The sequence below is a fragment of the Helobdella robusta genome, assembly GCF_000326865.2.
Source record: "Helobdella robusta unplaced genomic scaffold HELROscaffold_1, whole genome shotgun sequence".
NCBI classification, from domain to species: Eukaryota; Metazoa; Annelida; class Clitellata; order Rhynchobdellida; family Glossiphoniidae; genus Helobdella; species Helobdella robusta.
Window position 1 is genome coordinate 4250318 of NW_008703570.1, and position 12358 is coordinate 4262675.

The window sequence follows — 12358 nt, forward strand, 5'->3', positions numbered from 1 at the left end:
GAGATGCGAGGAGTGATTCTGCTGATTATCATTGCTTTCGATGCTTTGAGTTGGGATGCTTTGGAAGTTAGAGGAAGAAGGCATCACTTTGTTATTGTTGCTTATCATGCATTCCATTTGCGAGATATTTTGACTGTTAGGGTTGTTGATGACGTTGTTGTTGTTACTGTTGCTAGCGTTGTTTAAGTATAATAATGAACCACTAATGTTACTTTTGTTGTTGGTGTTGTTGTTGTTGCTGCTGGTGCTGTTGTGGTTGTTGTTGTGGTGGTTGTTGTTGTTTAAATGCAACAAACGCTGACTTTGCGACATTCCACTGGGAAAATTCGAAGAGGTAAATTGTTGATGCTGGGAGAATGTTGTCGTTTCAAGTCCACAGCGTGTTGCGGGCCGGTTGTGGTTCATGAGATCGTGATAAATGGCAGACCTCGAATGATGACCAACTTCGTTATTGGCTAACTGGTGTTGGGTCATCATTTGGTTGCCGTTGAATATCGTTTGATTATCGTATTGGCTGCCTGTGTGGACATCGCTAAAAACAGAGCTACATCTTTCTTGACCGATGCTGCCAGAATTCTTGGCAATATCATTTGCATTTATTTCATTCATAGTCTTGGAAGATTTTTTGGCTCTGTTAGATTTCTGGATGGCACCACCGACCGAAGGAGCCACACTTTGACACTGCCGACTGAAGTTAGTGCTGTCCAAAGGTCTTGCATTAACAACATCTTCAGGAGAGTAATTAGTTTTTTTCATATATGCATCATTAGAGCAGTACTCTTGTGATGACGCATGTACATTTTGATGTTTGTATACGGCTTTTTGTGGTTGTTGTAAATTATGAAGGTGACGATTCATCATAGCGTCACCGACAGGATGGCTGTTGTCATTGATGATATTTCGGTAAACGGGGAAGGGCAAAATGGGAAGTTGCGGTTCCTGCTGCTGAGGAGAATAAGGATAACTGAAACTGTTCCTATCGACAACGGTGTGGTCATTTCTCTGACAAGACGATACATGAGACGGTTGAATTGCGTGAGATGCACATTTTAAAGATGTCTCTGAAACACTGCCAGCCGCTCGTTCCACAGCCACAACGGTGCAATCGTCGTCTTCTGAATTGTTTTTTACAGAATTTGACCATTGCTCATCTTCCATTTCTTGCAACGTGTTTCTTACGCTGTTAGGAAAATAGTTTTGATTTTTGATTGGAGAATATGCAGTCGGACCGCCGACATCTAACTCCGACTGGTCGCTTCTGACACTTAGTTCCACGCCAGCATCGTATTTAATAACTGAATGTTCAGAGTTGGGATTTTCCTTTTTGAGATCAGGAGGGGAGGGAGAAAGTGAAGTGACCCCGACAGATGAGGCGGTAGTAGGAGTGACTACAACCCCATCCATCCAAAAACTTGATTCATCGAGACTGGGCATGTCTGAGTCAAATGATTGAGTGGTTTGAGGCGGTTTGTTGTTCAAAGATTCTGTGATGACTGGAGAGTTGCTGGAAGCGTTTTGCTTGGTGGCAAAATTTGATACCAAATTGTCATTTGTGATATCATTGGAGTCAGGTGTCTTATTTTGATTTTTCGAAGCCTCCGTGTTTTCTTCGTTGTAAATATTGTTAGGAGAGCCATCAGGCTGGCATTTCTGCTGATCCTTAAAAATATTAAATTATAAATATAATATTAATTTTAAAGTATAATTATAATATTAAACATAATATCATATTTTGAAAACATAAATTGTAACTCAAAGTGTTGAACAATTTTATGGCAGACAAAGAACACACATTCCACTACTTGTTAAACAGAAAGGCATCAGATGATGCAGCTTCAAACAGAATGCAGCACATGTTCTAGAAGAACGTGGTGATACTGGCCAACAATTTAGCTTGGAGTTCTTTCAAAGAAATTTTAAATTGTTTACTTTTGCTAACAGATGAAGCACTTTAGTGAAGTCAACAAAGGCTATGCGAGTAATATAGGACGACATTTTTGCAGTTGACACAGCAGAAAGTTGCATCGACTGCTGGACAAGCACGTCGCAAACCTCACCTGAATTCCGGATAGAAATACAAAAGAGTCAAAAGCCTAAAGTTTAAAAGCCTTCAACTCGACAACTTGGCGGAGACCTGTCCTACAGCATCCATTAGCATTATTCCTCTATAGATTGTGCACTCTTTGTTTCTTCTTGGACGCTGTTATCATGTAGGCTATTGGCATGTCGAAAAGAATGGATCATTTGCTTTAGCACAAGCAGAGAAGCTCGTTAAGAAATTGTTTGTTATGAGATGATTTTAGTTTCACCCACCAGAGATAAAAAGAAAAGTTAGTCATATCGAGCAACGCCTTATCGAGCACAAATCAGCATTATGGAATGGTTTAAAGACAACTAAAAATTTAATGAAATAAAAACCTTCATTTGCGAATCATCTGTGATGTTGTGGTCAGATGCAGCACCAATATCATCCTCCATGACGTCATTGTGATCAACATCAACGTCTCCGTGATCGTTCATGATGACGTCATCACAAACATCATTATCACGTCTTCTCTCCAAGCATTTCTTTTTTATTTCATTATTAAACATATCATCATCATCGTCGGCAACACTCGCATCCATGTCATCATCTTTGAATTTTTCATTGGAACTCTTGCGCTTCCTCTCAAGAGTGTTGTTGGAGTTGGTGGACGGCGGGGAGGTTGCTTGCTTTCCATCATTTCCATCTTTGCCGCTGTCTTCAGCTCCATCACAAACCTTCTGATCACCATCAACATCATCATCGTCAATGTCTTTTTCGCTTGAGGTCCTTTCATTTGTCTTATCTTCAAAATAATATTTTTACAGATTAAATAAGAAACAAAAACAACGATTTGAGATATTAAAGAACTTGCAAGGCCTCGGCAACTATCTTTACCGTTACTTTTGCTGTTGAACCATTATCACTATTGTGTACATATACGTGAATAATGTTATATATCTGTGCGTGTACTAGTGCATGCATGTGTATATTTCGATGTGTGTGTGTGTATGTGTGCATATGCACATATGTATGCATAAACATAGATATAATAACACACCAAATGTATTTTCAAATTATAAAACAATAGGTTAATAAATTGATACAGATAAGAGCAGAGATAGGTTGAAGCACTAACAATATGCATGACGCAACATTCTTTCAAGCAGAGCTCGTGGACTGCAGGGATGGTCGTCACCACTGCCCGATCTCTTATATATGTTATGTCGTTTCTAGAGCAAAATAAATTTCCTAAATTTATTTTCTTTTCAACAGTACAGTTTGGCACCAATAGAAATTACATAACAAACTGCAAATAAACCGAATGATAAAGAGAGTGTTTTAGTCTAGAAGTATAACCATCGAAAAAAAAATTTGAAAAGGATTATTTAAAATTTGGCACCCATCAAACCTTATAATCAAACTTCATGCCAGTACGGTTATAATGGTAATGGTCATCCTCTTCTTCTTCCTCATCGCGGTCAGCTTCATTCTTAGGTAGACGGCCGCGAAATGATGATGATGATGAGATACAGTCGGCATCTCTGAATGAAAGTTTTTTGAATGGAATGAAAGGATTAGAGGAGGAAGCATTGTTGGCCAACAGACACCTCTTCATATCACATTTCTGCTCCTCTGTCATTATTATTCTTGCTCTGTTGTGTTGTTTTTAGTTTTGTTTTTTATTTATTATTTTTATAACTTTTAATTTTTCATAAATATATATTATGAGAACAATTTTTACAAATTCAACAAAAAGACTGTAATAAATGAATTGTCCTAGGATCGCAAATGAAGGCAAAAGTGCAATGAAGAGTACCAACTTGTTAAATTGAAATTCAGATTCAAGTTTCAAGTTCTCAAAGGCGAGTAAAACATCAGATTGATTCATGCTGCAGCATTTAACAAGTTCTGTACAAATTTGTTTCAAATTGGATTGATCAATAGCCTTCATTAATAATTTATATTATAAGTGTACAATAATATAATGTATATGTATATAATAAGACACTTTTTGATTAAATAAATTTAATGTCAGATATATATATAAATGAAGTGTTCCGCTTTTTGCTTCATTCCAAGCCAACCTTACCAGTCACCTTCACCCAACACTAATTCTATCTGCTCTCATTGCTAAATGACATCCTTTATACATTGTCACACTCACTGTTTAACATCTGCATTTGGTTTCTCTACAATTTCCTTCTGTTTCCTATTGTCAAAGTTCACGTCTACAACAAAGATACAATTTTTCATACGTGCCTTTAGACAAGTTTAATGGCATACAAACGGATGTAGTTCACTAAACATGATCTAAGCATTCATTAAATTCCAAGCCTTTTAAAAATCACACACAAAAATCCACCAAACTCCAATCAGTTTTTTATCTTCCAGACCCCACATTCTCCGATTATTCTCAAACGCTTCATTTCCATGGCGTGCCTCCATCTACTTAATCTAATCAATAAATTTCAAACTCGGTCGATTATTATCTGTACATTGTGAGTATTAAAAAATAACAAACATTGGATTGAATGCTGATTTTTTCTGCAACCTAGTATCCCACTCACACTAAATCGGTTTTCCACATTTTCTTCTATTTTCATAGATGTTTTTCAACTTAATTTAAAACATCCATTCTATCAAATCATTCAGACAACAATAGATTTATCGCTATCTTTTGAAATTTTTCTAAAAGTAACCACCATATTAAATAATCCACAAAAGCAAATAATTCCTATCTTATATTCAGCTTTCAGATCAGAGCCCCAGTAGATCAAAAAACAAAATCCACTTCTACACTTATCAATAATATTCTTACAACATTCTCACTCCATAAAACAGCCTCACTCCTAGGACCCTTCTTCGATTATTAATCTTTCCATATTACTTTTTACAAACATTCCATACTGTTATGATATAATTTCCTTGCTGTTCCTTAGCCAGTCCACCCTGCATTCCACCACATATCTTCACCACTGTAGCAGCTCTTCAATAATCTCTAATATTTGAGTGTTCGTCATTTCAGTCTTTTACCCGTTTAATAATCTTGCTCTCAAGCGATTGCGATCTCTAATCAGCTTTTCCATATTTATAATTTTCCATATCTCTATTTTCAGTCAGTTTCTATATTTCTAATTTTCTTACTTCTAATTTTCTATATCTCTATTTTCAGTTCGCATCTTTTTGTATTCTTCAACATATACATGCATTATAATATCTTGTAAGTAAATCACATGTAATGACAAAGAGCGTAAAAAGATGACCTTCAACATTGAACTGCAGTTCTTTTGAACTAGTGAAATGTTCAACAAGAACATTCTTCCAAACAGTGAGTAGCAGGTTGTATAGAGTATCCTTCAATGTTTTGGTCACGTGCACCACTGTTTCTCTTTTCTGGATGCTGGCCAAGTGATATACTGTGAGTTGGATTTCAAATAAATTTTAATAATTGTCTGCATGTTGGCAAATTGTCCAAACATAAAAATAAATGTTTACACGAAGGTTATATAAATGCAAAAGAAATAAATTAAAATTAAAAAATAATACACACTACAGTCCACAAGACCTTTCAACAGAAACGATCGGCTCTGGAGCAACGACCTCCCTGTGGTGGGGCCGATTGGTGCGGAAGTAGATTCACTCTACCAGCCACATCAACAAACAGTTGCAGTATACCCTCCCCGACACCATTTTATCGTGTTGGCTTTTCGCCAAAAGAGCAGACAATGCCGGCCTGCCTTCTCCGTATTCTTCTGCTACAAGCCGACGTTGAGTTAAATCCGCGGCCGAAGATATAGATCTGTGCAGTTCGTGGTAAGAAATCAACAAGACATAGTACCCCGTCAGAGGCAGAACTTGCTGCAACTGGTTCCATATGGAGAGCTGTGCCACTCACCACAAAAGCTGCCACATCTGCAACAACTGCCCCTTCAGGAACCCCAAGTACGACGGTGCAAGGTACCTCGTTAGGTCGACCATCTTCCTACAACAAAACACCTTCCAACCGAGTCAATAGCAAGGCTTCCTCTCACTCGACCAGTTTACTGAAAATCCTCCAATTCAACTGCAATGGTCTGAAGAATAAGAGTACTGAGATAGCACACCATCTTCATACACATAACATTTCTGTTGCCGCAATCCAAAAAACAAAGCTCTCTCACGCTCTGGGGACCCGATATTCAACGAATACGTCCTTTACCGGAAGGACCGTATGGGCGGTCGGAGCGGCGGCCTCCTGATGTTGATCCACCACAGCATTCCTTTTGTCATAATGCAGCTCCCGGAAATTGACACCGTATAGAGCCATGGGATCATCATCATCAGGACGGACAAGAATACAGAGATAAATATACTCAACATCTACATTCCCCAACAATCAGCCTGTACACCACTGTGCTTCGATCGCAGACTATCTTGATATTCCCAACTTGATCCTTCTGGGCGACCTGAATGCACACGACGAGCCGTGGCATTCAAGCAATTTGCGACCCACGCAGAGAGACGCTGGCGGTCGAGGTTGATGAATCCAACTGCTGTATCCTCAACCTTGACTCCCCTACTCGTCTTCTCCCTTCAAATGACATTAAAAGACTAATCAGAATAGAACGGAATGATTGATACGAAAGACAATAAAGGCAACTTCAACCCATACTAATTGAATTCAAAACTCACACAGCAAAAAATAGTGTTTTGGAGTCATTGGGAAGTCTGAAAGCTGAAAAAATTAATTCAAAAATATGTGTAGCACAGGACCTGACCAAATCAGAAAGAAACCAATGTAGAGAAACAGTAAAGGCACCAAAAAAGAGAAACAATTCAGGGAATAGAAATATGTGCCAAGAGTGCATCCTGGCCAAACAAAAGTTCATAACTAATCGGCAATACAAATTATTCCAAAAACAATCAAGACAAAAGAAAAATAGAGACCTGATGTAGAAGCATTAGGAGCATTAATAATAAATTTTTAGCTATAAATGATGTAAATAGATCTGTAATTAAGAATGCAGACTTTTTTTGTCTCATGTGTTATATAATTTTTTATCTTAGTCGATTTTGTTTTTGGTGACCCTACAAAGCTTGAATCAGGTTTCCAGCTTTGGATACAAAAAACTGAAATGTATTCAATTGAATTGAATGGTCAATATAAACTATTAAGTTTAATACACATTTAATTCAAATTCAATTTAATTGTTTAATTAATGTATATATACATGCGCGCACACACAAAACAAAATGTTCAACAAAATCACCTAGGTTAAGAAGACATTTAGCATGACCCTGGTTCCGATATTGAGGAAGAACAAAGAGACAACTTACCATCCACTTGCCTTCATGAAGACAGTCCTAAATAATTGAATTATTCTAAAATGATTCCAAACAGCAATAGGATACTTTTGAAAAAAGAAATGTAAAATCTTAAAACTGAAAGCACAAGAAAAAGCAGTATCCTATAAATTCTACCAAATTTTTAGCATTAATTGATCTTTTTAATCTTTTTGATGTTTCTCACTAAGATTCTTTGAAAATTGTCTAATTCATTAAAGTATAAAAAGCAATTATAATTCGAATTCATTGTGCAGACAAGCTTATTTTGATTCTAATAAATCATCTTCAGTGTGGATGGAAATTATAACGTTTTTAAATTTGGTAGAAAGGTTGATTTAACTCTAAATTAATAGAAAAACTCAACTATAAGTTGAATAATTTCAAAAATGCAGTGATTTTTGTAAATTATAATTGTAAGTATACAAGACAGTCTCAACTGAATATTCCTTACAAAAAACATCAACCATCACTGACATAATTGATGTGGATGCAAAACAAACGATGCTAATCTATTTCACTTAAGAAACACTTTTGAACTTTATAAAAAATATAAAATAAGAATCTAACGTAAGAAAGTATTCCAGCCAAATGTGATCCAGACCTATCTTGAATTGTTAAAAGAAAGTAGTTTATATTCTCTGAAAAATTTTTGGCATGGGATTTGTTGTCGATGGAAATGCTAATCTGATCAGGAACATCAGAGTTTTGTTGGTTGTCAACATCAGTCCTTAGCGTTGCATCAACATTATGATTACCATCCATCACGGAACCAGCTTTAGCATTCTTGTGCTTCAAAGCAGAATGGTCCACGATAAAAAGAATCTGAAGAAGTCTTTCAAGTTGTTTACAGTAGGTTGGTTGTTGTTCAGATTGCACGTGGAACAACTTGATGTCACTCTCTCGGAAGATTTCAACTCCTGGTGGACAGTGCTGGCCACATTTATTCTGCAGTGGCAGTTGGTTAATTTTAAATAAATGAATATATCACATATTACATTTACAACGGAATTTTACATGACAATTGTTAACAAATGAAAACAAACAAAAAGCAAACCAACTAAAATTTGAAACAAATATTTGAAAAAATAACTGAAGCATTTAATATAAAGCCAATGTAGCTAACCACATGTCTTTCTAAGCATTTGTTACTTTCAACTATGGCCAAACAAAATTCACAAATCACTAATTTCTTTTGTCTGAGAAATAAAATTTATATCAAATTTATAAATGTGACTATAAAGAACTTCATCTCTGAAAATTCGCTGAAAACGTCAACAATGCCAGCATTCACCACATCTTCCTCCAAATCATTCCAAAGTTTAACAACCCTGATGATAAAACAAAATTTTGAATGTTCTTAAAACATGTTGAGTTGACAATTGAAATACGCATTCTCTGGTACTTTCGTCCCATGCTCCCATCAACTACTGGACCAAGATCATGCTACAGACTGCCACCAAACCTGCCCTGATCTCTTCGTTTTATAGTGTAGGAAAATTCAATCTCTCTAGTCTGCTAGTGCAGTTTAATCCTTTGCATTCATGAACAGCTTGTTAATTCCTTTTATTGTACTCACCATGTAACATTCCACAGAGACCACACACAAGCAGCATAATTAATTTTTGACCTCACCAAAGAATAATGAAATCATAAAAATAAATTGAAAGACAAATTTTAAAAATGACGGCACACCAATCGCAATCCTGCAACACTTATTTATACATTCACGAATGTTTCTATACAATTTCAAACAGGTGTTGTCTTTGATAAGTTGTCCCTCATCTGATCTATTACATACCACCTCAGTCACTTGTCTTTATTTTTTATGAATAAGCTTCCTTCTATTTGTTTTACACTCTTCTTTTTCAATTTATAGCATGCTTTTTATTAACCTTTTAAATGTTATTTAATTTTCAAGCATGACTCTTGAATTAATTGGTTGTTAACAGTGTTTCAACTTTGTATGTTGGTTTGAAATTTCCAATTGTTAAATCTATGTGTAGGTATATATCTGAATATATCGACATTATGCAATTGTTTTTTTTAAACCAAGCCTTAAAAACTGATCAATTAAGAATTAGCCTTGTTCATTGATGAAAAATAAAGTTCAACAATAATAACAGGAATTTTAAGAAGCAATAAAAACCTTCTGAGAAACAACAACAACAACACACGTTTAGACGGCATTTTCCCCGAGATCGGGGGTTGCCGTAAAAAAAAAAAAACCTTCTGAGAAAACAACAAATAAATGTTAAATAATATGAAAAATTGAAAGCTAAACAATAACGATGGCAGAAATGGAAAATGAAATATAAATGAATGCAGATGAAACGTCAGCATGAATTTTTAACTCCAACCTCATCTCTTCCATGCTTGCTGTGTTGTTGGTAGAAGTCAACAGATATCTACCAAATGCTACACCAGCCGACGGCCTGGTGCATGCTGCCTGCGTGTATATTTATTTCAAAGGATTGTTCATAAAATAGAAAATTAAATAATAATTTGTATTTGCGATAACAAACTATTTTCGCATCGTCATTTATGCTTTACTCTCAATAAGAAATCACCAAATAATTGACAAGAAATCAAACCAAAAAACAAAACAATCTTCATGAAATGATACAAAAAAATTTCTCTTATTTTGAACACATCCACATCCCACAACACACAGACACATTTATACCAAAACTAACTGGAGGAACATTAGATCTGAGGAACATGTTCTCATCGTGTTCTGTGATGGAGGCCAGGTTAATCTCATTGCAATCAACCTCATCTGCAGAAAAAAATTTTAAAGTGTAATACCATCAAAATGATCATCCTCATTTTAGAATACGACAGTGAACAACAAAAGGATATTTACACAGCCACTAAGACTATTTATTTTTTTCTGAAATGTAATTCATGCTTCTAAAAAAGATTTTTCGTTTGGCAATTAAATGCTACAAAAATGATGATAAAACAAAGAGTGAAAAAATAGCAGCAAAATAATTTGAGGTGCAGTTCTTCTTCATCCAGGTGTTCATTATGCAAAACTGGTTTATAAATATATTATATAATTTACATTTTAGGTCTCATGTCAATCAATTATTTTTTTTTATTTTAACTATCCAACAATTATTTATCACCGATATTAGTTTTCAAATTCAGAAATAATTCATTACTCTTTTTTCTTAACTGCTTTCAATTTAAATCAAGTATCCACAACCTAGCAACTAAACATCAGACCATTTTTATTTTTACCTTGTTCAATTAAAATGAACTCCATTAAGTATTTTTATTATTGACCCAGTATTACAGACTGGGATCAAAATAATTAATTTTTGAAAAAGTGGCAGAATTTTAACACATAACCTCTGCCTTTGTTGTTTTTGGATTGGATCTAGTGCACAATTGAATATAACCACAAAAAATGATGAAGTATTTGAAACTTAATATCTTGCAATGTTACATAAGTTTTGAGAGTGCTTATAGTTTTCATTGCCACTTCTTAGCTAGTATTCCCTGGATCCAAGTTACCCTTGAAAAAGTAAGCAGACCACTTGTCCCAAATGGATAAGACTTTTTTAATTTTCTATACCTACCATTTGAAAATTGGAAATCATACTTTTTATGCTAGCTTGTTTTTTAAATTTATTTTCTAATTAACTACTCATTAGTTAGCTACAGTTGGATATAAATAAATCACTCAAAATATTTTATGATTCTTGATATTTTTAAAAAATGGTATTGAAAAAATGACAGAACTACAAAAAAAAGTGTAATCTACCCAAGTTGATTCTTGGCTGGCATTCAACCACATGTCCGCGATAAATATTAACATCAGTCGAAAGAGGATTTAAACCGTGAGACGATGATGATGATGATGATGCTGGTGATGAGGAGGAAGAGGAGGAAAAGGAAAGTGGACTTGACAAAGGTAATATTTTTTCTTCAGGAACTTTTTTCTTCTTTGCAACTTTTTTTTGTCTAACTTTTTGCTTTTTAATTATTTTATGAATTATCAGCCTGTTGGCAGTCTCGACATCCTCACAAAATCTCCTCCCATCATTATTTTCGTCTTCAACGTGGGAAAGCTCAACCATTCTTTTTAATTTTGATGATGAAAGTTTTTTATTTTTAATTTTTTTTTTACTTTCATTATGAATTTGATAAGGGTTTGCAGTTTTTGATAAACTGTTTTTATATAACTGATCTTCATTATAAGTTTTTTCATTTGTACAACTTCTTCGATAATTTGTCACAGAAAAGAATTTAGTCAAACTATCATATAAAAATGACAACTGGTGATTTCTTGATTTCTTTCCCTTGTTAGCAGCACAAACATTAACCTTGTTGCTATCACTGTTGCTGTCACTAATGTTTGCAAAGGAACGATGACGAATACCGTCAACTTGTTCGAAAGAAACATCTGCTGCTGCTGCTTCATTGTCACTTAACGAATGGTGGTTAGTTGAGTTTGTTGTGTCTAAGCAAAATTTAGAACAATTATTGAAATTAATGCTTGATTCTGGAGGTAGTATGTGTGAAGTTATATCTAGAGAAGTTTCATTTTCTTTTGAAACAAGAGACAATAACTTTGAAGACTCATTTCCTTTATCCTCAATGCTTGTTCGACAATGTTTGTAATTATTTAACCTTGCATAAGAAATTGTTTTATTCGTCTCTTCAATTTTTCTATAAAATCCCTTATGTTGAACCAACTTTCCAAGTTCGATTAATTCAGAACAAGTATTGTTGATGACAATTTGTAAATTACTGTTGTATAAGCTGCCACTGCAAAATTGTTTCTTTACTAATGTTTCAAGCATTTCAACAGAATACTCATTTGTGTCATTACTAAATATTATTAACTTAACAGCATCTTCGATACTCTTGTCATCTATGTACTTCTTGTTGGATCTTGAAGTGTTTGTGGGAACTACTCTGTAGGAATAAACGCCATTGTGCAAATGATTAACCACTAATCCCTCTTTTATAGCTAATTCAATATTTTCCATCAAAATG

General features: G+C 34.8%; 2 protein-coding genes across 2 annotated transcripts in view; one reads left to right on the forward strand and one right to left on the reverse strand.

Annotated features, from left to right (window-relative positions):
• The window catches only part of HELRODRAFT_187829 (hypothetical protein), a gene marked incomplete at its 5' end in the record, with an annotated part of 7087 nt that extends 2106 nt beyond the window's left edge, over positions 1-4981 (reverse strand). The window contains 6 exons of the mRNA XM_009010784.1: positions 88-1659; positions 2419-2828; positions 3162-3255; positions 3435-3678; positions 3847-3971; positions 4925-4981. Coding sequence (XP_009009032.1) covers positions 88-1659; positions 2419-2828; positions 3162-3255; positions 3435-3678; positions 3847-3971; positions 4925-4981 — 2502 coding nt within the window. The remainder of the gene's footprint in view (positions 1-87; positions 1660-2418; positions 2829-3161; positions 3256-3434; positions 3679-3846; positions 3972-4924) is intronic.
• A 345-nt stretch (positions 4982-5326) lies between these two features.
• Positions 5327-6961, forward strand: HELRODRAFT_158805 (hypothetical protein; the record flags this gene model as incomplete). Its single annotated transcript, XM_009010785.1, has 6 exons — positions 5327-5354; positions 5582-5724; positions 5824-6097; positions 6178-6320; positions 6406-6541; positions 6702-6961. 6 exons carry the CDS (start codon positions 5327-5329, stop codon positions 6959-6961), a joined length of 984 nt encoding a protein of 327 aa, XP_009009033.1.
• Positions 6962-12358: the final 5397 nt, after the last annotated feature.